This window comes from Anopheles arabiensis, chromosome 3, assembly GCF_016920715.1.
Source record: "Anopheles arabiensis isolate DONGOLA chromosome 3, AaraD3, whole genome shotgun sequence".
Classification (NCBI taxonomy): Eukaryota; Metazoa; Arthropoda; class Insecta; order Diptera; family Culicidae; genus Anopheles; species Anopheles arabiensis.
Window position 1 is genome coordinate 23,016,708 of NC_053518.1, and position 25,118 is coordinate 23,041,825.

Below are 25,118 nucleotides of genomic sequence, written 5' to 3' on the forward strand. Positions count from 1 at the left end.
CGATAGCGTTCTTTACAAAAATGTAAATTTACAATCATGCAGCGAGCGCTCGGGTAGCACGAACCCTAGTTCGCTGACAGTGCCAATTTTATTTTCTTATCCATCGATTCGTGAAAGCTTTTTTGAAATGGAGTGGGGTTCTGGGTTTTTATTTTGCTGTGCCTGAATGTGATGAATGCAGTGAGGAGCTATTACTTCATTTAAATTTTAACTTGAACAAAGTAAAAACAAGTTGATGAATTTTTGTTGTGTTGAAGTGTATAGCAAGTACTGATGAGTTGAGATTTAGTTTAAGCTATAAACTGCTCGGGAGTGATTTGACTATCTTTTTTAAAATCCTATATTAATCTTGTAAACTGGAAATTCTTAAATTCTATGGTTTATGGGAAGAACAATAGGATTTCTAACTAAATATTTCCTAAAATCTATACAAAATGATGTACAAAATGAATCATTGGGTCCTTTTATTTTCTCTTACCCTTGAACGGTCAAAAGCCTTGACGTATATTTAATTAATTTTCATTTCTGGTTTTATTGCAATACTCCCAACGTCTGTAGGTTATTCCTTAAATTGATGTTCGTCTACATACTAGAGTTCCGCTCTCACAGCATGTATTTAATACATGCTTTCCGTATTTCTAAAAATAGCTTGAACATGTTCCGTAAAAGCCATAGTTCCTAGAAGTGTGTCATTGTGCTTTGCGTTTGATGATTGATTGATTGACCGCTTACTTCTGTTTATACGCAACAAACTGATATCTTCTTCTAGCCAGGTGATTTTGATGGAATTCTAGGAAGTATATTCCCAACTGATAGTTTTGTTTTCATAGCAATATGTTTCATCTGTCAATATGACTGGTGCAGTCATTCAAAGTATTAAAATAATCTTGAACATACATTAAATCGTTAGGCAAATGGAAGTAAAGAGCAACACGCATTTCATTTGTTTCTACGCCAAATTAAAAAAACATACTGTTTTGTAAAGATTGCTAAACCGGAACAGGTTTACGTTTCGTTCCTTAACTAAGACATGAGCATATGGTTAGAAGAGCTTCGATAAAAAAGGAATGAGTTCCTGGATGGTATGATCCGCTCCAGGGTTTGGTATAAGCTACATATCAGTTTGCAACACCCAAGATGGTTCGGGATCAGCTCCAGGACCGGTATGGGTTCAGAACCAATTTCTTATCCAGTATTGGTTCAGGGTCTGTTATAGGACCTAGTTTTGTTTATGATTAGTTTCTGAAATTAAGATTAAGATCAATTCCAATATCGTTAAGGTGTTATGATGTATTCCAGAACCTATAAACATGATCAATATCCAGACCGGGAAATGTCCAGGAGTAGTTCTAGGATCGGTATGCATTAAGTAAAAATTACGCAACCGTTATTGGCTTGTGATCACTTCAGGTCCGGGTTGTGTTAAATAACAATTCACTTTCAGAGAAAAACTATGAAAATTTAATACCATTATAGTTTCAAATTTAGTTTCAGGTCCATTTAAAGGAATAGATTAGATTCCCAACTGTGTTTGGAAATATTAAACCTATTTGGAAAAGCTTGCGGCAATTTTTTTAAACATGAAAATTTGAGAACAAAAACGTAAAATAATATTATTTTCTAGAGTACATTATGTTCCGAACCTTGTTTGTAATCGCTGTAGTAAAATCGCTGAGGAACGCAGAAAAAGAAACGCTTCGATTAAGTGTCGCCTCAGAGGCTACCAGTACTCACCTGATCCTGGAAACATCGTAGATCGTCCATATATTTAATATTTATTTCGAATTTGTTTTTATTTGCGAAATGATCCTAGATTCATTTAAAAGACAAAGCAATTTAATCCAGTGTGTTTTTTTATTTGTATTACGAGAAGTTAAATTAAATCCTGTGACAGAGCATCTAACCTGCAGGTCTCTTTACTGTTATAGCTAAAGCTGGTTGTTTTTCGTTGCTAAATCTATGTTTAACTGTGGGCTTTCCGATTAAAAGTACGTGGAATCAATCCCTGTCCAGATTACCGATCAGCCCACGTGCCTCTTCTGTGACCACTCGTCCCCGTTACACCACTCACACAATCTTTCTTCCTATAGTTTTTGCATTACAAACGCCTACACTGCCTGAGTATGAAAACCATTCGACGAATTCCAAACCGTACGTAATTTGCCATGAAATATCCAAGCGTTTTCCAATTTGGTCAGGTGTACCATGTGTTCGGATATTTCATAGAAATTGGAAGCTGCTATTTTTCCACCACATCCACCTCACACACAGAGGTCTCACCATTTCTGCTGCCGTTCGATCGCTTCCATCACAATCGTGAAGCCTTGTGCAGCTGGACCGAACCAGCTGCTGCTGGACAGGTTGTCCATCCATCCCGACGCGCGTCTGCCACTGGTTTGGGCGGACCGGGAACCCGTCTCATCTAACGGCCGTGCGCCGGCAAACGAGCGGCCACCGTTCAGATAATCGATATAGTCGTAATCCGCCGTAAGCGGTGCCACTTTCGAGTAGTAAATGGCGGTTAGCGTCGAGTAGATGACCACGGCGGCCGTCACGAGCTGCAATGTTGGTGGAATGTATTCTCATCAGTAACCGATCGATGGGGAGGGAACACGGGTCGATCACTGTATATTACGGAATCAACAACCGCTTTACTCACCTGGAAAACGGCCCAAAATTTGTACGACCCTTCGCTTATGATAAAATCGTAGTATCCGTTCAGAGGGTCTCCCTTGATGTAGCGACCCTCGGCGGTGGCTGTGGGAAGGATGGATCGATACAATGCACTTTTACTCCTCATTTACTTGTGTCGGACGGGTAGTGAAGCTTGTCAGAGACGAACGTTTCGTCATACCGCTTCGTTTAGTATCTAGTTGAACAATTACACCTAGCAGCAGGGCAGCAGGATACTTTTGTGAAAGAAAGCATACTGCCCGAAAACACACACAAACACACAAACATGCACCCATACACACATTCAGATAAAACATTCAAGGACTCATTTCGGCCGAATCAAAGGGAAGGGCGTTAAATGTTTCATTTCAATGCGATCCCGATGTGCTGCATCTACTTCGGTGCGTTCTCGATTGCCTGCATCACGATTTCGAATGTTTGGGCCGCCGGTCCAAACCACCAGTTGTTGGCAACCGTATCCCATATCGAACCCCCGCTAGCACCACTCGCACCGCCTGCCATCGAACGGCCACCGGCGAACGAGCGGGCCCCGTTCAGGTAATCGATATAGTCGTAATCCGACGTGAGTGGGCTCACTTTCGAGTAGTAAATGGCCGCAAATGTGGCGTACATCACCAGCCCAGCGGTGAAGAGCTGCGTGGTGGTTTAGGATTTTCAACCCAGCAGCGAAAGAGAGAGCGAGAGAGGGCACGAAGGATGGAATAAAAAAAAAAACAAAAAGAAAAATGCATTTGTACACACAATTGCGGAAAGAGGAACACACAATTACGTCCTACCACCATTCCCGAGCGCGCATCCCAAATTGGTGCGAGTGCAGGGCGTGGAATTAGGACGCAGACTGTGCTGGTTGATGATTAGTTTATAGTGCAATAGCTACCTGCATCACCACCCAAAACTTGTACGATCCTTCACTGATCACGAAATCGTAGTAGCCATTCAGGGGATCGCCTTTAATGTATCGTCCACCTGTCACCGCGGTTACTGTTTCTGGAATGAAACATAAATCGCACGTTTAGCACCGGTTTTAATTAGCTGTGCAGGTTGAAAATGGGAAATTGAACACGCTGCGGGTTTTACTTTTCGGGGGGTGGATGAGGGAGAAGATGAGGGCGAAAATTGTGTTCTAATCGCCACGACAAATGTGTACAATGATTTCGTTTGGGGTTGGTAAATTGGATGTGTAGAGTATGTATCATTCGGAGTAGTTTCGGGCAAGGTACATTATTATAACTTAAATGATCTGGTTTATCTGTCGATTCTAATATTCTATAGCCTGAGTAATCTGATGAGACGGTCGATGCTTGAACAATTATAGTTTCAGTGAATTTTAAATTAGCCTCTGAGGCATCAAACCTGTCCAAAGGTCAAAAATCATTTTTGAAGCGTGTGAAAACACATCATGTTCATGATGGATGTTTGCTTTTCGAGGAACTGTCAATATCAAATATGCCGGAAAATATCTTCCAATTAGGAATGGAAGATGCAGCGTTGTTTTGAATTATCGAATATATTTTTGACAAACGCAGGCTTAAGATATTCCAATTTAAAAGTTTAAAATGTCAAACACAGGTTCATATCCTGATAGAACAACAAAAAGGTTTATTCGGCTAGATCATCCAATATCTTATGAGCATATCAATAACATTTCACAAGTGAATGTGTGAACGCTAGTAAAGGTAAGTTCATTCGCCTGAACGTTAGAAAAACTGTCTGTTTTAAAGTCTATTTCCAAAATACGCAGGGTAATGCATTCACAAAACCACAAGTACCGCCACAAGTAGAGACTATTGTCTTGGACGTATTTTTCAACAAACACTATCTCTATATCGACTTTCCTATACCGTTGAAGCCTATCAAGGGATTAAACAGGTAGCAGAGAATCCCGATTGCAGATAAAAGAGATAAATACCAAAATGATGACATTAACAAATCCAGATCTACGTAGGACCGACGTATGTATGCTTTACGTCGTCTAAGATTTCTCCTACCTCAGGTCAAAGGTCAACAGTGAGAATAAGCGCAAAAAGATACTAGCTGCCATCCGGTCATAATATAGCAAGCAGTTCACCTAAAATAAACTGTCGAGACGGTGCAATCTAGAACTATGTCGTACTTTTTTCTAGTATCAGGACATATGCCTCTCAGACATCTTAATCTTTAGCACGTCGACAAGGTTTTCTAACAGACTCGACAGTGCATACTGTTGGTCGACAAGTACAATTTTAAGACAGCCTAGACAGTCTACATTAGATATCTCACAATGCCCTGCAGCTTGTTGAACAACTTTTCCAGCAAACCTGCAGATTTTAATCGCGAAATAGTTTCCATTTGATAGTGATTTAACTTACAGAATGAGCTATCAGAATTTCTCGCTCAAGCTAACGCAAAATTCTACCTCTAAGTCATAAAAAACCACCACTACCGTCCATCGTGCAAAACCATGAACCCCTTTTTTCTGCATCCAGCCCCGTGCACATTCACCTCAACCAACGCAGTTCAAATCCCAGTGCATCATTGCAAAACTATAGTCTTTGCCTCTACGCTTCCTTTACGCGTCTACCACCTGAACACACATGAGTGGAATATCACCGCATTAAAAAATCCGGCCGGGAAAAATCAACCTGCAAACACACAGCTTTTGCCTCTATTTTTCACAGTATTATCCACCGCCCTCCCACGTTCGGTTGACTTTTTACGCTGAAAAATCCCGATGCAGCTTACGGTAAGCGTAATAACCGGGAAAGGGAACGACACACATACACGCCGTAAATGCCGCAGTCCAGCGGAGGGTTGCTGGGGAGGAGAAAAGTTTTTAATTTGTAACTTTATCTCACAGCACTGTTCATGAGCATGCAGCTGGCGAAAAACTAATGCTCACCAACTGATGAAAAGTGAAAGATGGCCAGCTTTTTTTTTGGGGGGAAAAGGTTATAAAACCAAGGATTATATTTCTCGCATCGTCAACATGGGAATGTTTGCATAGAGCTACGCCATGGAACCACCACGATTGAAGGTAGGGTTATGTGTGTAAATGTAGAACCGTTTCGAAATGTGATGTGTTAAAGTTTTTCAATTTACTCTTACTCATATGCAAGTAGAATGTTGCTTTGGAATGAGCACTTCAACCATGTTTAGCTGAATGTATGAGAACGTTGTGAGACGCATACCAAAAAACACAAAAATTGCTTAGTCTCAATATGGCCTAGCAACGTGTAGTCGTTACTTCCCAAACAACCATTTTGAAGGATAAATTTTAATTACACTTTTCCTATTTCCATCTACAAAATACTGCCACTGGCCACACTACGAGACCAGAGCACACATTCAGCATCGACCGGAACCATATTTATTGCGCCCCGGGATCAAACAACCACATCAATATGCCGACCCGCACCCAAATAGCTTAATGTCTCCGAAGCTGTTTTTTGTGTGTTGCCGAAAACTGTTTGCCAACGGCGCCATAAAAGCGTCTAATAAAAATCCATTACCTTCCACAATCGCTTCCTCTTCCTTATGCAAACGCTTCCATATTTTATGTGCCCTCTCGAAGAGACGTATGTGTTCTTGGTCTTTTCCCGAATGTGACAACCACCGGGGCCAAAAAGGCTGAAGGCGCGCGCTGTGGCGCTTTTGACGGTAAAGGATATCCGTAGGCTAACGCTTTCCGAAACCGGGGATTCATTGAATGCGTGAATGTGTCCTTTGCCCATTCCGCAAAAATCCTACTCGGGCTGCCAAACGGGGGGCCATACGGGTCACAGCTTACGACCAGCCAAACAAAAAAACCAGCTCCTTTGCATGCAAAGCCAGCCTGGCTCCGTTGCTGCATTCGGGAAATATGCTAGACATTCAAAATATTCATTACCATTTTCATTACCTCCACCGGCGGTACCGCTTGTTGATTTTTCGCCAGCCGTGATGATCTCGGTTTTATTGCCAGGATTGCCGTCATCGGTGGTGGCTAACGTCCGCTCGGTGTCGTCTGCTGCCGGCCGCTCCCAGCCCGCTGTCACCGTGCGCATTGATCTTCCGGACGATAAAACTGTGCTTATCACATTAAATAATGTCAGCATCGGTTTCACCATATTGTTGTACTGCTGGTCGACGCTCTGTTCCTGCTGCTGCTGCTGCTGCTCGCGCTCGGCACGGTCCGCCGCCTCGTCGTAGTCTTCCAGGCCTTGTTCGTAGCTGTCCAGGAGGGGGAATCCGGAGAGATAGCGTGAGCACCGAGAATGGTAACGTAGAACAAACGGGGCGAGGGGCATGGTTAGAGAACATGTGGACAAGAGTTAGCAGCAGCTAGAGGTGGAAAGACATATTCAATTTGCTAGCCGGCATCAAGGCAGGAAGGAAGGAGCTGCCGAGCCGGAAGGAAAGTAGACAAGGGAAATTTTGTGCTGGGAACTAGCGAATAAAGCATTTTATTCTTGGGTAACAAGATGAGAACGGAGAACCAATGAAGCTCGACATCGATATTAGCTTTCGGATTTGAAGTTATTCAATTTTTTGGGGATGCAAAGACAAATTTAGACACAATAAGTTCATATAAAACCAAATAAGTCCAGCAAAAGTAAGTAAATGTACGAACAAGTCGTTAAGCCCGCACACCAATCCAATTCTCACACAGTGGTTTTAGCCACTTTTATGGCGTTTATGCCACATCGGCCCGTTATTGTACCGAGCCCTCCAGCACTATTCTAACGGTGCCATCGTGCATGACAAAGGAATTTCTGGCCACAACCCAAGTGAGCACAACTTTTGCTCAGCAAAAACGACACACAGTACGTCGTTTTGCCCCCCCAAAAGGACACAATAGTCATGCGGAGGGGCAAGACTTCCGACAAATTCGTGGAAAGAGGAAGGCGCAATAAGCAGATAAGATAAAGGGCCAAACAGAATTAAGCGATAATAACAATAAATAAAATTTAATTCAGTTTGTTCAAATTGTTTTATTAGAAATAATGAATGGTGTCGCCTGCGGAAAGGTGCCGACCCGCGAACGGCAATGACCCGAACGGCACACCGTACGGCCATACGTCTCGCTCCACGCTTGTCCCTGGTGCCACATTTGCACTGGTACTGTTGTTATTCTAACACCGCTTCTTTCCCTGATATGGACTCTGGTATATGTATATATGTGTTTGTTTGTGCATGTGAAGACAATGTCCGAAACGGTGCGGTGCGCCCCAAATATCCTTCCCAAAACAGCAAAAAGGTACTTCCGGGGTCGTGCCAAAGAGCTTCATTATCGTTCGCTGCGGTTTGTTGCGGGCAAATGTTTTTGTTGCTGTACGCCCGTCCGTGGTTTTGGCAGAAGCGGGCAGTTAATGAGGCTAATGAAAGAAAAACCTCTCCACTGGGCTGGGGCCCCCGAAACCGAAACCGAATACCAAATTCGGGGTTTGGGACATTAGGCTTGGACGTACACGGCACCACGTACACGGTTGCACACACACACCACACTTCCAATTCCCGTCCCGCGAGAATCATCATTTTATGGGGTGAGACTAACGGTCTAGATTATGATCCTGATTTGAGTTCAAAGGATCACCCCGGACGACGGCGACGACGACCACTGGCCCCAAACGCCCCCATTAGGAGACGGAAGCTGGGAATGGGGAATGGTGTGCGTTTTTTCTTCCATTTCACCGAACACATGTACGATGCGTAGTGTAGTGCATGTTGTTGTGGTTATGTTAATTGATAATGGTGCGTCGGAATGTTGGGCTTCGGGTTGGGCTTCCCCACAGCGCAACAGTAGCACAGCAAAGGCCCGAAAAAAGGGAAGCTGCCCAACAGCAGCAACTCTTCCCATTTGGTGTATCGATTTTTGGGGGGGAAAGGCAGTTCATGGCTTTGCTCGGAATTATCTTATTATCAGCACCGACCGAAACACGTCCTCCGCACGCATTGGAAGCTCCGGCATAATGAGCGGCAAATTGAAACAAATGAATTTCGTAGTATCCTGGCGTCCTTTTTTAAGGGCGGAGGAGGAACTATCGTTCCCCTCGTACCTCGATAAGAAAACAAATCGCTCTATAGTTACACGTACACACACATACACGTATGAAGCGGTAAAAGGAGTTTCAAAGGGGCGTGTAACCCAACTGCTGCAGCAACTAAACTTTAAGCATTTTTGTGAATGAATTAATTGCTAAACTTTCTGCTCCACTAGCCTTTGTCGCTTTGAACGATTCCCCGGGTTAAGCCGCTTTGAAAATTAAATCGACTGGATAATCGGCACTGCTTTGCATGACCGCACACGGATGCAATTGGGGAATATTTACCCAAACACAGGGCATGGCGCTTAGGTTAAAGGGCTTTATAGCAGGCTTCACTCTAAACAACGCACATAAAAGTAATTAAGCTGACTAAACTTTCGCTCCACGTCCAACGTTCGCCTTCGTTCCCTCGGCCATCCATATTTCTAATTTCATCAAAGGCAGTGATTATGATTACATTTTATGCAGTGCGTTCGGCTGTAGCTTGCTATGAGCTTAGTGTAGTGCATGTTAATGTAGTTTCGGCAATGAGTGGCACGGTGTATTGAGGCAAAAAACCGCCTGTACGCCCTTTGCATTAGTGCATTTTTTACTCTTCCGTAGCACGTCATTGGGAATGGATGCATTATGCAAACCCGGCGATGGATTGAACCTCTCACCCCAATCAGCACACCCATCAGCATATATTGCGCATTCTCTTTGAGCCTTTTGACGGGCGAACGGCCTACGCGCGCGCTCGCCCTCTGACTGGACTGCAAATTGGAAAACCAAAATGATAATTAATATCTTGCATGCGTTCGGCATTTCGGGTGGGGGTGAGCGCTCACTCGCCAATCAAATGGTACACGCAGCAGCAGCAGCAGCAGCCGCACTGTGTGTTTCATACACGAGCATAAAGAGGACATTGAGTTGAGTGTACTATTTTTCTGACTGATCCATTACAGCCTGCAGGCAGCGTTCGCGTTTGCAGAACCTGCATCAGGATGGGTTCAAGTAGCCCAGATGCGTCCGTTGCGTGTCCCCTTTGTCTGTCACTGCCCTGCCGTTGTCGTCGTTACCATCGTGTGTGTGTGTGTAATTCGTTGAATATTCAATAAATATTTCACCTGTTTATTTACGGCGCACTTCATGCGCTGAACGATGATGCACCAGCAGTGCAGTGGTCTTGCAGTTAAAACTGAGATTATATTTTTTACAATTTTTTTTATATTTTCGAGAGTATTTGATAAATTACTCAACAGACCACAGGTTAGTGTTTTTATACACTCTTATAAAGATCTAAAACAAGTCTCCCTTTTTGACGTTTGAGTCATTAAAAATATAATCAAAATATAATTATCTAAGGTTTTTAACAAGCCACATTATGAAATCTATGATTGGGGCCCTTCACGATTCTAGTCAGTTTTTTGTATGGAGTTTGACAGTTGGAGGCTGAAATCATGTAAACACTCCATACAAAACCACACACAAAACTAGCCTGGAATTATCAGTCTCGATTATTCTAGCCTCAAAGCTAGAATTATATTCGAGTACATGCTTGAAAAATGGCATAACAAGGTGGTGTTTTCATTTATCCCAAGGTTCATTAAAGAGATAACGTGGTGGAATCTAGAATCAAAGTGTATGTAATCCAGGTGGTCTCATAGTATGTTTTTTATAACCAAACTTGAATATCACTTGTTGACAGGATGGATGAAATCTTTTGTTCAAACAAGCTTTCTGGATATTTCACGAATACATAAAACACGCTTAAAATCTTCATTCAGAAGCAGAAGCGATAAAGATCAGTCTTCTAAATTCATACACCTTGGGATAAGCCCACCTGTATATTATACCCACTTAGATAGCTGCTCGAAAACTGCTATACAATGCAAACAGCTGACAGGCTGTAATTTCAGCCTACAAACTTAAAACGGAAAGGGCCCCATTGATTACAAAATGATGGAAGTTCAACATCAAAATATTAAACTTCAACTAAACGTGTTGAAAAGCATCTCGATAGTAATGAAAACAAGAAATAATTAAGAATAATTAGAATGCCCATTAGAATGATACTCAGGAATCGTATCAACACAAATCTTTGACAAATTTTTAGGCTAGCTTTCATTCTGCCTATAACCTTTTTTATATTTTAAGCCAGGAAGCTAACATTTCAACCTGTCAGTGGAACAACATTCATCATCTTGGTTGTATCTTTTTAAAAGTTACGTTCTGCTACATTGATCATTTATCATTTGTCATTATTTGCAAAAATTTAATCATTTGCGGAGGAACAGAGGTGCGACTTTAAAATCATATTGTTTTTTTTTCTTTACTGTTTGAAACGGATTTAAACGCTTCTAAAATACATTCAAAATTATCGAATTAAATAGTTTTTGGCCTTTCTTGACAGAATACTTGAGCTTCAGTTTGGGATCCTGTTCGTTTCTGCAACGAATCGACGTTAGTTTACATATTTTTCAGGCTGAAAAATATAAGGCTTACAACCTGAGGCTAGTTTGTATTGCGGTTTTGTATGGAGTGTTGACATGATTTCAGCTGACATGAAGTCAATAAAAAAAACTACCAAAAGTCGATTTGAGAACGAATGAAACAATATGACAAAGAGTTTATTGTATTTTGCAAGACATTGATTTGAACTCCTTTCCTAATTATAAAAAAAAAAACATCAAAATAAGAGTTTTTAGAATAATGTCGGAATTCATCGGAGGAATCAATCTTAAGAGCCCGAGGAAAATGGAAAACTTAATGATCTGCCGTACTCTGTACTTGAAAGGTTGAAGAACACTGCCAGTGCGGTATGAAATCCATGCACCAGCACAACAGCCCGCTGGTTGACTGTAACAGTTAACCTATCGTAGCTGGGCCTGCCATCGGTGTGTATCGAATGAAAAAGAAAACTTTTAACCCCAACAACACCGCCATTTTTTCCACCCCAGTACAAAAAAGCAGACACAGTAGCGGACCAAGCGAGAGAGAGAGAAAAAAATGGACATCAGAAATGAAATTACGACCCCACTCACATACACGAGATGAATGCATTCAAATGATATTCAATTTATATTTATCTGACCTTGCCGACGGGGTCGGGGTGAACGAAAAGAAGAAAAAAAATAATATTAACAGGGTCACAGAACCAACCGACGGTGCTGGTATAAATTTCATATGAAAAATTTAACCATCAGCCACCACACGCCATATCGCATCGGGGATGGGATGCGCGCAACGGTAGCAAACCCGTTTCCCCTTTCGGGGAAAAATCTGTACCCATTGCATCTGTACCGCCCGGGCTCAGACAGCATTAAGCAAATGGATTAATTATGATTTTGTGCCCCCGTTCCACAGGCCCACACATCTTAGCACGCACCTTTCACCTAAGGTCGTGCCACAGTGCGCTACCAAAAAGAAAGCGGAAAGCATAAAATATATTTTGTATTGAATGATAAAACAACGTACCAAATATTACTTAGCCATTTCTAATAAAAATCAGTTAAAATATGTTTGTTTTTCACATAAACCATCACTACAGCGGTAAAACAATCACCAAAAGAGCATCACATGTCAGCAAAACAATCACATGACACTCACGGCAAGCTTGATGCAGTCAAGCACGTTAATCGGCCAACCGGCGAAGCCTTTCGGGTAAACTTTGGCAGAGCGCTTTCCCCATGCCCGCAGCAGCACTTTCGCACGCAACTGTTCGCCTGCTTTGTTTTCTTTCCGATTGATGAAAGCAATCGAGTGCACTCGATTGGATGCCATTTTTCCATCCCTCCTTTCCATTATCTCTCTCTCTCTCTCTCTGACCATCCCGCATCCTCCCCTGTCTGTGCACAACATTTTCGGAATGTTGAATTAATGTTTTTTTTTGAATTAATGAACTATGGCCCGGGCTTTCATATATTATTTGCAATCGATTTGGCTTTCGGATGTGCGTTTTCCCCACCACCACCACCAGCAAGGTTGTGAAAGGAGCAATCGACCAACGAAGACAACGATTGAATATCAATTTTCAATTGCTATCAGATAAAAATTAATTCCTCAAACCCCCTTGTCTCTCGACCTCGCATTTCGTCACCCTGTCAACGTCGCATCCTCCCATTTTGGCCGTTGGAATGGGTGGAAAATGTGTCAAAGTTATCCGCGTGCCTGTTTTCCCCCGCCGCCCACAATTCCACCCATGGGAGGGGGGTGGAGGCCATGAGCACTCAATTCTTTTGCGCCCGTGCGCTCGTGCTGTAATAAATGAATGTACGGGCATAATTAAAATTAAAAGCTCACACGGTCACCATTCCGTTTGCGTCTCTCCACCTTGTGTGCCCGTTTCACCTCATTTTTGGGGTGGAGAAAGAGAGAGAAAGAGAGGAAATCTGTGGCTCCAATAGGGAAGGCAGAGCCCGGTGGTGATAATGGCAAATGGAAAGGATTAAACACAGCGGCCCCAGCACGATTGGTTTGACCGATCGTGCGTGCAAATTATGCGCCACGGGTGAATAGATGCTTTTTTGCGCGAGCGAAACTTTTACACCCACACACAGGGGGATGGGGTAAGGGGCAGTGCCCACTGCTCCTCTCCTCCCCGACACTTTCCGGACATCTGACTGTAGTGATTGTAATTGTCAAATTAAGCGGTTTAATTTAAATCGCAACCCGTTTCCCGCACCCGGCAACGACGGAAAAGAGCCTCCAAAGTTCGTGGCGATGCTTCGGCCAGACTATCCCGGTGCCACAAATTAAACCCCGTCAAGGACGTTGAATAAGCCCGGTTGCAAACCTCCACTTCTCCCCCTCCCCACCTCAAGTACACGTGGACACACGTGTGTGCGCAATTGAATATCCGGCTGGTAAAATTATGCAGGGTGAAATAATTCAGAAGCCAACACTTCCCAACACACCCGCAGAGTTCGCGGAGCGTAACACAAAACCACGCGCGAGCGCGCCAATTGCATGTTATGGCGCACAATCACGCCGTACACGCCCGTGGCGGTTGGTTTGAGTTGGGTCGAAAAAATCTTACTCCTGTCGCTCTTGCTCTCTCTCTCTCTTTCTGCTCATTACACTTTCCTCCAATTTCCCGGGAAAAGACCAAACCGCTCGGGTACGGAATAAGGGATGGACGACATCCGCCCCGACCCTAGAGCCTGCTGGCAGCCAAGCGTTTAGTCGGACCCAAGCCAACGCGCCACACAGCCGTAATGAAGGACCTCATCGGAAGAAGCGGCCGAGCCGAAACTCCCTCCACCGCCACAGCTCTTGTTTTAATGTTTGTTATTGCGGGGTATCCGGTACACATTAAATTCCCTGTGATCATAAATTTAAATTCAATCTACGTACAGGGAACGGACGGGGCCGTGGTCGTATTTTTTTCTATTAAGCTTAGCCCCCGGTGCATGGGATCACAAATTCCAAACTCACCAGCAACCAGCAGTGCTAGCGACAGCAGCAGCACAGAGCAGCGAAAAAAAGCCGACCAGACTACAATCTACTAAATGGCAAATTGGTATGTTACTACAATAAATCCCACCGCCAGGTCACATCGGCTGCCCGCTTTATTGTATTAGTACACCAGGGGCGTACCATCATGATACAAGGGGAGGGGGTCGGTTGCTTATATTGGCCTGTCTGGTGCTGGTCTGGGCTAGAGAATGAATTTAACCACCGCTACGATGAGCCTCATCGACAAATCCAAGGTCCGGCGAGGCGGAGGTCGGTGGCAACGGCAAGTACTGTAATTATCGTTAAGCACAGTTTTGTACACTTTTTACACACACACATACACACAAACACACAAACACACAAACGTGATCGATTGTTAATATGGGGTCAACACGTATCCAGTCTGTTTAGTTCGAAGCTGTTTCGTTCGTTTGTTTGCAGGCGTTGTAGTAAAGCTGTTTGTCCCTATTGCTGGTTGGCAGGTTGGCAAGCAAATGGAACATCCGCCCCCCGGACCGGATATGCATTAGCCGGGCATTAATTGGAAGTTTTTCCTGTGCAGTTTTTTTATGATGAGTGACATGCAACAAGCATTAGGGTTTGGTTGTTTTTACTTTATTCTTGGCGGTGGAAGACTTCAATAATTGTACCGTATCGTGTTTATCATTTTAGTGGTGATGGTTTTGCTTTGATTGGTATAAGTGCTGCCGGAGCGGGACGGTCTACTCCGTGTTGTAACCCATCATCAGTAACCCAAGTCGAAAATACTTTCTTTGTTTTTGATGTAGTCATTCAATGGTACAGCTCATTAAGGGGATATTAACACTCAGAATTTTGGGTGCTGAATGATAGATTCATTTAAACAAACGAAGCGTAAGTTCATGTAAAGACCGGACGATTCATGTATGTGAAACATCTCCATGGATAGCATTTGCCGGATATGAGGTTCAATTTAGTCTTGAAGCCAGACTATGGAAGAAGCCTCAATATTACCGTATACTACAGCTACATGCTAAGTAGGACAAGAACATGAACTAAGAGCCTCCAAACGTTTTGAGATCTATTTTGAAAGAAAATTTAAATCGATTTTGTGCGAAATTTAATACATTACATAATATGTTAAATAACCATTTAGCCAAATTCAAATTCAAATTCAAATAGGAATGATAGTTGCAGTTGCCTAGATAAAATGGTTGCTTTAATAAATTTAATCAGTATTCTGCTCAGTTTTACGTACAATATGGCAAAATGTTTAAAAAAACCAAAGAAATCACCAATGTATGTCATTTTGACAATCGCTACGATCGTTCCCGAATTCGATCGAGTTTGGAAAAGTGGCTGATTATTACAAAAATAGAACGTTCAAGGAGCAAAAAACAAAATAGTTTTGAATGCAAATCCAGTCGGAATTCGGAAATTTAGCATCTGACAGCTTAAATTACACCCTATGAAGCCGCTACAACGTCGAGTGATCCAACTGTAGTCTAGCGTGCCTAATTCAATAAGATTAGGTGGACTGGTCTCACGCTTGGGCTCAGATGACTCCGGACATAGATGGCGCACGACATGGAATCATAGATCTATCCCGACTATAGTTTTAAAACCTGAATCTCTCTCCAAATCAAAACTAGATTGAATTCCACAATACTGTACGTATCTGAACAAGTGTGGAAGACTCCTGACGAATACGGTCGACTCAGAGCAAGTCCGGGCGTGTCTGGCTAAGTCAGAAAAAATCTGGCTAGTTTCCAAATGAATCGAAACAAATTTGAATGAAAGTTTTAAGTTCAAAGTAGACTATTGTTAATCTCAAAAGTTATTGCATGTTCGAAAAAATCTCATCGATTCTTTAAAATTGCATTGAGCAATTGACATTGAAGAATGTGTAGGACTTCAGTTCATACATTTCCTTTTATATATATATATATATATATATATATATATATATATATATATATATATATATATAATACCAGTGGTTTTTCAAAGGTTCAAAGCAGTAATGTATCGTAAATTCCATTGCCATTGTATCTTCCTGAAATGACTAAGATTTTATTTGACTTTGTCGTACTTGTCCGGAATCAATGGGCCCTTACGCGTCCGAAAAAGATACAACACCGTAAATTAGTAGCAAGTATGATAATGTTATATTCATTACATTACAACAACACGCTCAAAAATAGTAAACGCTACCTACCAAACCAGCAGTTTATCAGAAGGATGTTCCTAAATAGTGCAGAATGATCCTCACCATGGAGCAGATTCATTCACCGGTAAAAGCCGCCAATCTACACTTCGATGCAATATAGAGCGGATTATTGCCGAAGTAGTGTGGATAGAGCAGATGCCGCTAATACGTCTACATCGCAATGACACCTGTTTCATTTTCCACACACCATCTACGAGAAACGATAATCCTTACACCGAGTGCTATCAAAGCATAATATTAAAACTGGCTCCGCTTACATACGCTCTTCAAGCCTTCAGCAAATCCGTCACATTGAAGTTCCATTCCATCCATTCCATACGATGAATCGTACGGTTGTACAAGTGTGTAAATACTTTCACAGCGCAAACAGAAACCTCTCGGTGAGTGAGCTGCATAATTGTGTAAATAACTGCAGCCTAGAGTGTGTCTATTGCAATAACGACGGTTCGACGGCGGGTTGGCGAAAGGGCGAGAGAAATTAATAAAACTTCCCATTCAAAAACACCTTTTCAGAACATACACACGCACACACACGTTCGTAGCTTGATACAGTGTGTTGAGTGTGATGAACACCACCGTTGTACAACCACCCCCCACCACTTTAGTACATTTGTGCAAAGTTTCAACATCCGCACCGAAACTGATTATTCGCTGCAAAACTAACATTTGTTCGACCAGAACTATGTTGCCGCGGCGACACCCGCCGAAGTTCATTAACACCCGCAACCGAACGAAAGCGAGTTGATGAATAGTTTCCGCAGTAATTAGGCAACTTTATTTGAGAGATAGCAAAACACATTCCATATGCATCCCACCCCACTGCATTGGCGGACCGTTTTTGTATGCGTCCACCCCACTCCCCCCGGATGCAGTTTTCATGCGTTGCGCCGGTTGTTCGGCGGTGCGCCAGATATGATGATGCCAGCTGGTGACGTGCGGGAAACTCATTTTAACAGATTGGCCTGGCTTTTGTGGAGTTTTGTCAGTGCGCTTGTAGTGTTTTGTTCTCCATTGGTGGAATAACTTTTCACTCGCAAACCGGTCGGGCGTTGGAGTTTAACGAATTGGAGTGTGATTTTAGTGAGCATGATCGCACCGGTAGCAACTGAAACTCAAACAGCAACAGCACACGGCTGGGTGTCGAGTGTCGGCCACTGTTTGCCGACCGATGTGTGACCGATGCGGTGATAGCCTTTGCTCTTTGCTGGACCCTTGGTGTATCAGACAGTAGGTACATTTTTTTCGGAACTTTTGCTCAAAATCCCCGGAAAAGCGTGTGCATTCGTAATTGCATGTATAATGCTGCAAGTGTGCGAGCAAGTGCGGTTTAATCGATTACAGTATTTATTGTAATTGAGATTCATATAAGAGAGCAGAAATTGAGGGAAAAATGTTTTGAATTAATGTATTTATAACATTTATAACATTCCTCAAGGCTAATACAAAAAAGTGTGAATTCTGCTTTTGGAATAGATTTTGAACCAATATGAGTCCAGACACTGATCCCGAGCACGTATCGATCTAACTGATCTTGAACCCATTTTGATCCTGAAATGTTTAAACATCCCATGCGGACCCTGGAATTGATACGCAACGCATAAAGTTCTTAGAATTTTTCTTGAATCTATACAAATCCAGAAACTGATCCTCAATCCATACCGGTTCTGGAATAGATTCTGAACTCATAGCTCCTAGAGTAGATCCTAAACTCAAACCGATCCTTTAAGTGATACTAAACCTATACCGGCCTGGGCCGGTCTGGTGGTACAGTCGTCAACTCGTACGACTTAACAACATGCCCGTCATGAGCTCAAGCCCCGAATGGACGGACCGTGCCCCCATACGAAGGACTGACTAACCTGCTACATGGTAATGACTTATTTATTACCATGTAGCAGGTTAGTCAGTCCTTCGTATGGGGGCACTGAACTGAAAACAAATCCCACTTGTGGGTACAGGCAGGCCTTGACCGACAACGGTTGTTGTGCCAAAGAATAAGAAGAAGAAACCTATACCGACACAGGATCTAATCTCGAACCGACATTGATCCTGGAACTGATCTTGTACCCGTAGCCGTTCTGGGAGATCCTTTACTCACGCCGGCCCTAGAGCCGAGCTCAAACACATGACGGTCCTGGAACAGATTCCGATCTCACACCGGTCCTAGAGCTGAGCCTTAACACATTACGGTCCTGGGACTAATTCCGAAACCCAGTTTTCTTTAACTACAACTAAACGTGTGCCTATCCTAGAACTTCTGAACCCATGCCAACCTTGAAACTGCTTTCTTTATTATTCTGGTATAAAAACTATTCCTATGTCCTATGTCTTCCTATGGAACGGATGACAAACGTGTCCCGACCCAGAAACCGATACAGCAAACTAATCCGATCCAGTAAATGACTGGGCGACCATGCAGTACTGTTCACTGAAAAAATGTAATCCAAATTACCAAGAAGTAACATGTGGAACGAGCGTTACCCCTCACTATAATTTGTATAGCGGGAAAATGTCGACGCCTCCATTTAATGCTCTACTAATAATACGTAAAAATAATACAATAACTTTTTGTCAAATAAAAAAAGTAACTTCAAGAAAAGCTAGCAAAAAAATACTTTCAAATTTGAATAAAAAGCAACCAGTCCCAGAATCTGCACTTCTGCCAGCAGCATTCTGTTGATTTTAAGGACAATCGTAAATTATCACGCCACGCCAATCACTCCCGGGACCGGAAACGGGCACAAAATTACCACCATCCGCTGCCGCACCGTCCACGGCCGGCTCATTACTTACCGGCTTAGCTGCTTCACGGGCCGCACCACTATCTTGGGCGTGGTGGCCACCGCACCGTAACCTAACGTTGTCCCCGTTACCGAACCGGCATCGTCATCTTCGTCCGGTGCGCCACCTCGCTCGGTTGTCGATTCCGCACTTTCGTGCCGGCTGGGGGATGGGGTTTCGCCACTGCTGCTAGCGTCTTGTTCGAAACTTTCTTCACTCTCCTCGAGCATCTCGTCCGATGAGCCTCCAACTGCTGCACTGCTGCTGCTATCTTCATCTTCCGCTACAGTGGCTGTCGTTTGTCTCGCTGTCGCACGGACACTTCCGGCGGCCACCACTTCCCCGTTCAGTACGACCAGCAGTACCAGCCCCATCAGCAGTAGCCGAACGAGCAGCAGCTGCATCGTTGAGCCAGGTCCGGCGCCGCTTCTGGCCATCATTACGCTTAATCTCTTCGCTTTTCGCAACGATCCGATGCAGATTTCAATACACACTGCTGCTGCTGCTGCTTCTTTAATGCACAGCTGCACTCACAGACACACACACTCACACTAACAAACACAAACACACGTCAAGCGGATGGCGATGAGAAGGCAAAGGCACAACTTTTCCTGCTTCTCGTGTGGCTCTCCCCGTGGCGTCCTTAAGTGTAGCACGAACTGGAAAGTATTCGATGGAGGCGCGCTGGGTGGTCAGGTGTGTCAGCAGGTTGCGGTTTACGGACTTTCTTACCGTTGAGTTTGTGCAGTTCGAATCGGTCCGGATTTTGCTGTCGATTGGTGCTACCGGTTTCCGTTCCGTTCCTCAATTATTTAGTTCCTGCAAACACTTTTTAAAGTGTCACTTGTAGCCGGCGACGGGGATGGGGGTGCCGTTGCAACGTAACCTGATCCTTGACGTCAGCAGATGGTTGTGTAAAGTGTCTTGCCTTATTTCATACGATAAGGATAAACACAGCCAAATATTCACACACACAGAGATGGGAAGAATATTTTCAACTTAAGTGTGTCTGAAATTTCACCTTCATGATGGACAGTTCTCGAGGTCTTCTTGTGTTTAGTGCAAGTAGTTGTGTTAGAGTAGTTTACAAACACTCAATGCTTTCAGTAAACATAATCTGAGCTTGAGCTTAATAACCACAAGAAACGATTTTAGCACGAAACTCCTGAACCATGTCTATTCTAATTCTGTTTGGCTCTCGATTTTTTTTTTATTTTAAACCAATCAATGTTGCAGCCACGCGACAGTAGTAAAATGGAATCAACCAACAAACCAAATCGTTACTGCACCACTAAACCTTCACGGACACCGTTCTGCGCCGGCAAGTGTCTGGCGGTAAACTACACCATCCGATGGTATCACACCGCCAAGTTATCGTCGCTGCAGTCGGGGGCAACAATTTACAGCTCAACAAAAAGCGACCTAGAAGAATGTGCGGTTCTAATTAGCACCTGGTGCGAACGTGGCGCACGCTTGGCAGGCAGGCATCGGGAAGCGAGGGCCCACTTTTGGTTCGGTCCCGGTCGTTACCGATTCGGCTAACCTAGTTTAAGTTAGTGGTCACTTGTTACACGTTAGCGAGATTTTTTTTTTTTCTTCGAAAAAGCTTCCTTTCCCTCACCACCAGTCACAGTCACGATGACTTTTTCATTCACACCGGCTAGGGGAGGGTTGTGAAAGTTTGGTTCTTTTTTTGTCTTTTTTTTTTTGGTTTCTATAATTCACTTTACAATGTAGTTGTATCTTAGGGCAATTTGTTTTGCTGCTTATATTTGGTGTTTTCAATTGAATTCTTTGTAGATGCTAGTTTAGGGGTAAATTTATCTCGCAGTTCAAGAAGTTCTCAGACTTAGTTCTGAGCAAAACCTTACCCAAAGTAAGGGAACATCGCAGTTCTTCGGCTCGGGACTTTAAAATCCCTTACTTGCCACAATTAAATGAGAAAAACAGAAAGTTCTATAAAAATGATCAACCACAACAATCGGTAGCTTCGTAAATTTTTAAATGAGTTTTAAGATCATTTGGTTTAGGCATACTTGAAGCTACGTGAAGCATTAGTTTTCTTTACTATAACTTCCATGCTTTCAGCTATGGTTTTTTTATGTTTATGTCTCATATTTTATCTTGTAACCTAGACATTCATTTGAAACATTTATTGGAGTAGCGCCTGTAACTCATCGACGAGCAACCTGTTTAGCTATTCTTCAACTACAAACAATCAGGAAAGAATACATTAAAAGCTCTGGAAAAACTATGCCCAAATGCCGAAAATAGAGCCTTAAGTTATAATAGGCATTAAACGACGACCGACGAGATCAAAGTCCGATGCATTATGATTATTTTTTTCAATGTAGTTAAAGGTTTTCTTTGGTATTATGATCTTGATTTTGTTAAACGATGCAACTACTGTGATCCCTTATTTACGCAGATTATTTGCGAATATTCCTGCCAATCGTGACTAAAATGGGCAGTGATGCGCTGCAAGAATACTGCGATTAATTATGTAGCTGGTGGAATTTAAACGAGCTAACTATTATAATCACTAAAAGTTTCATCTTACTGAATACTTTAACTTCAGCTCTGCAATTCTTCGCTTTAAAAATGAGATGTTACAACTTAACGCTTAGATTAATTAATAAAAGATTAACTAGAAGGTGTTCGGTCCATAACATAATTCTTACGCATATGGTCATATATTCAATGTCTAATAATAAATAAATAGCAAAGCTTAATAAATTAAAACAAATCAAATTCAGTAATATAAGATGAGTAATAAAAAATAATTAAACCAATATCCTAAATAATCAATGTGTAAATAAATCGATAAAAAATCATTTAAATTAATCTACCAATAGATACAAGAAAAATAATATAAGAAGTAAATAAATAAAATGGACCAAAACAATATCTATTAAATAAATAAATCAACTTCAGCTTTTAGCCGTATTGCTGTAATTCACAGGTTTGGTTTCAAAAAAATAAAAATCCATTGGCGGAAAAAAAATCCTTAAAATTAATTATACTGAAGTGTTTGCATTTCTTTAGATTCCCGATGGAGACTCAGTCAATTTACTACTTTCAACTGGAGTTCATCGTCGTTCGCTCAGCAATAACTTTATTAGAAACAATCCAATATCTTTAATCGAACTTTTAAAGAAATAATCTTCTTCTTAAGGTCGTCATATTGCAGTCAAATCCTTAAGTTACTAGTAATCCTTTCGATGTGGCCTGTGAAATTAATATAAAATACATTACACAAGTAAACAATCCCACTTAAACCGCTCAGCAATTCTTGCTAATTTTAGCAATGTAACCAATCGTACAAAACTACAACCCACCGGGCAATTCCGTCTCAAAGAAGGACAACCCACCCAGCCATTGTACAGCCTACACGACACAACAGCACACCACTGCGCTAGACATTGCTTGATAACTTAATTTATCTCCGCCGTCTAGACAGAGCGGGCTGCAATTTCCTTCCACCCTTCAGTGCCATTGCAGTCAGGTCTGTCAGGTTGATTTCCGCTCGTTTATTATTCCTCACGCTGCCTTGTCTGCTGCCCACCAATACCCGGAATCGGATGAAAATTGAACTCCTCGCCGGCTGTATCAATCCTTCCTCCAGCCGGCCAGATTGATGAACACGCTTGATGATGGGAGTTTGGGCTAATAAAATAATTTGCCTACACGCGGCGTTAGAACGGTTTTTTCGATCATCGATCGTGAGCCCCTGGGTTATTTTGGACTTTTCCGTAGAAAGCCCAAACCGTCATCCTTCAATCGACGGAACGCAGTTAGCAGGACGTTGGAAGCCTCATTTGTTTTGCTCGAGACGGTCAGACTGCCTCTCTTGGGGTCCAGGTGAGGCTGTCCGTGTCCATTCTAACGCTGGCGTGTGCATACATTACTTTCGCATCCTCCCAGGCGCACATTCCCAATCCAACCTCAAAGCCATGTGTGAAAAACCGCCCCAAAATAGAAACACACAAACACATAAACGACGGCACCGGAATCTGGACAGTCTCGTCCGGATGTTCAATTACGAAAGATTCCTCAATTTTCACGAAACGATTCGTAAATCGATTTACGTTGCATCGGTGGCAGAGATAGTGGAGGAGTGGAAATGAAACATGTTTTTCTTGGGCATCATTCATTCGGCACCGTAGGTATCCCCTACATTCTCCCCTACAGGGGGAAAAACAGCCCCATCAAATCACCGAAACTAGACGAAATGGACACACTCGTCAACCAGCCAACACCATTCCAAACCCAGGAAACAGAGCAACACCACAGTGCGCGGGGCCAACGAAACGGCCGCAAGGGGGCAATCGAACAGATGTGCCAAACGTGTCGTGCTTCCGGCGACGAACTGATTTCTATTCCTACCAAACTCACAATGTTTTCGTTCGGACAGGTTGTTGCAGATGACAGGAGCACTCTGGTGAAGAGTGGTTTTGATATTTTAGCAGCGATTTTTTCGAAAAACACATTTTCCCAGAACTCGGAACATCGGGGTAGTAGAATTGGAACCAAATTTAATTCATTCAGCTACTCTTCGTTGGCAAAAATAGCAAATTTATTAAAAAAAAGAAACTGCTCCAACTGCTCTAGAATTTATTAGGCTTTCTCTTATACTGCTCCACATTTGCCTGCCAATGCGTAAATGGCTCGGGAAGGGGTGGCGCTAAAAGACGTTAATTTTCGGCAGCAACCCCCTCCTCTGAGTCCCGGTCAGTACACGCCAGCGCTCGGGTCACGTTTTGTCGGATAGTAAAATCACACGCATCACCATCAATGATGAAAAGCACGTAACATTTGTTAATCCGTTTGTACTGCTGCTGGGGACGGGGGCCTTGTGTTTAGGCTTCACACCCCCGGATGCCTCGTGCCTCGTGGAAGAATGTTGGGGCATAAATCAAAAACCCTTCGGTTCGAACCCTCAGCAATCTCTTGTAATCACGCGTCCGGCCCAACATCACGTCCCACGTTGCCAGCACAGTCAAATGAAGAGAGCCCCAAAAACCGAACCCACAACACACGCTAACGCACGCTTGACCGGTGTTGCTGCTGTCAAATTTGGCACCTTGCGTACGTGCTTAACACCGCGCCAACGCCACGATTTGCTGCGGAGATAAAGAGACTGCAACGGTTCTGTTTAAATATCATCCCTGATTGGGCGCAATATTGCTGGGCTGGGTGGAAAATTGCGACGATGATAAACGCACTTTCACAAGCAATTGATTGGACACGTCACATTACGAAGGGGGGAGAGGATTACAATCACGGGGCCGAAACCATAAATGGGACCGCTGGATGTCCTGCTTTTTTGCAACCTCGCCGGCAGCAGCTTGTTGGACCCTCGCGTAGAACGACATCATTCGCCACTAATTTGCGGTAGAGCGTAGTTCGCTGGTGGTGATGTTCAACATACAGAAATGAATGTGATTTTTTTTTGTGGATTCAAACTATCAAACACACACACACGTGAACAAATTCATTTTCCATCTTTTCCAAAAGACCACACGAAACTGTAACCAACTGTACACAGCACAGCATCAATCATCCAAGCAGAACTGGCAAACACGCACACGCACGGTTTCCTGTCACACAAACACACACACACACACAACGCAACGATTCCTGTGGGCAGCTCCCAGGAACCAACATCGAAGCTCGGAGCCCACAAAAAAAATGAAATCACTTTCATTACCCTTCCTTTACTGGGTTTTGTGGGGCCAGGACACAAAAGCAAACAAATCTGTGCAAATAAACCGACAGTGACAGGCGACAGAGGGAGATATAGGAAGGAAAGGGTTGAATTGCACGGGAGAAAAAAACATTGATTGATATAATTTTCATTCCGAACGTAGGTTGAAGGTTTGATCGACGAAAGCCATATTTGCGATCACCACCTCCTCAACCTCCCCGAGCATGGGCAATAATATCATAGCAAAAGATCAATCCCGCCTGTCGTGATGTTTTATTTCATTCGTTTT

At 43.1% G+C, this 25,118-nt stretch overlaps 1 protein-coding gene across 5 annotated transcripts; it reads right to left on the reverse strand.

The window, feature by feature from the left end:
- Positions 1-1,835: 1,835 nt before the first annotated feature.
- Positions 1,836-20,450, reverse strand: LOC120904309. Of its 5 annotated transcripts, XM_040314216.1 has the most exons (5): positions 19,855-20,450; positions 19,135-19,781; positions 6,560-6,882; positions 2,660-2,757; positions 1,836-2,558 (listed from the first exon to the last, which is right to left on the reverse strand). In XM_040314216.1, exons 2-5 carry the CDS (start codon positions 19,560-19,562, stop codon positions 2,277-2,279), a joined length of 1,131 nt encoding a protein of 376 aa, XP_040170150.1. In that variant the 5' UTR covers positions 19,563-19,781; positions 19,855-20,450; the 3' UTR covers positions 1,836-2,276. The 5 variants fall into 5 exon arrangements, with proteins under 5 accessions (XP_040170150.1, XP_040170152.1, XP_040170149.1 ...); XM_040314218.1 differs by having other exon boundaries at positions 6,572-6,882; positions 19,135-20,450; XM_040314215.1 differs by having other exon boundaries at positions 19,135-20,450.
- Between the last annotated feature and the right edge of the window lie 4,668 nt (positions 20,451-25,118).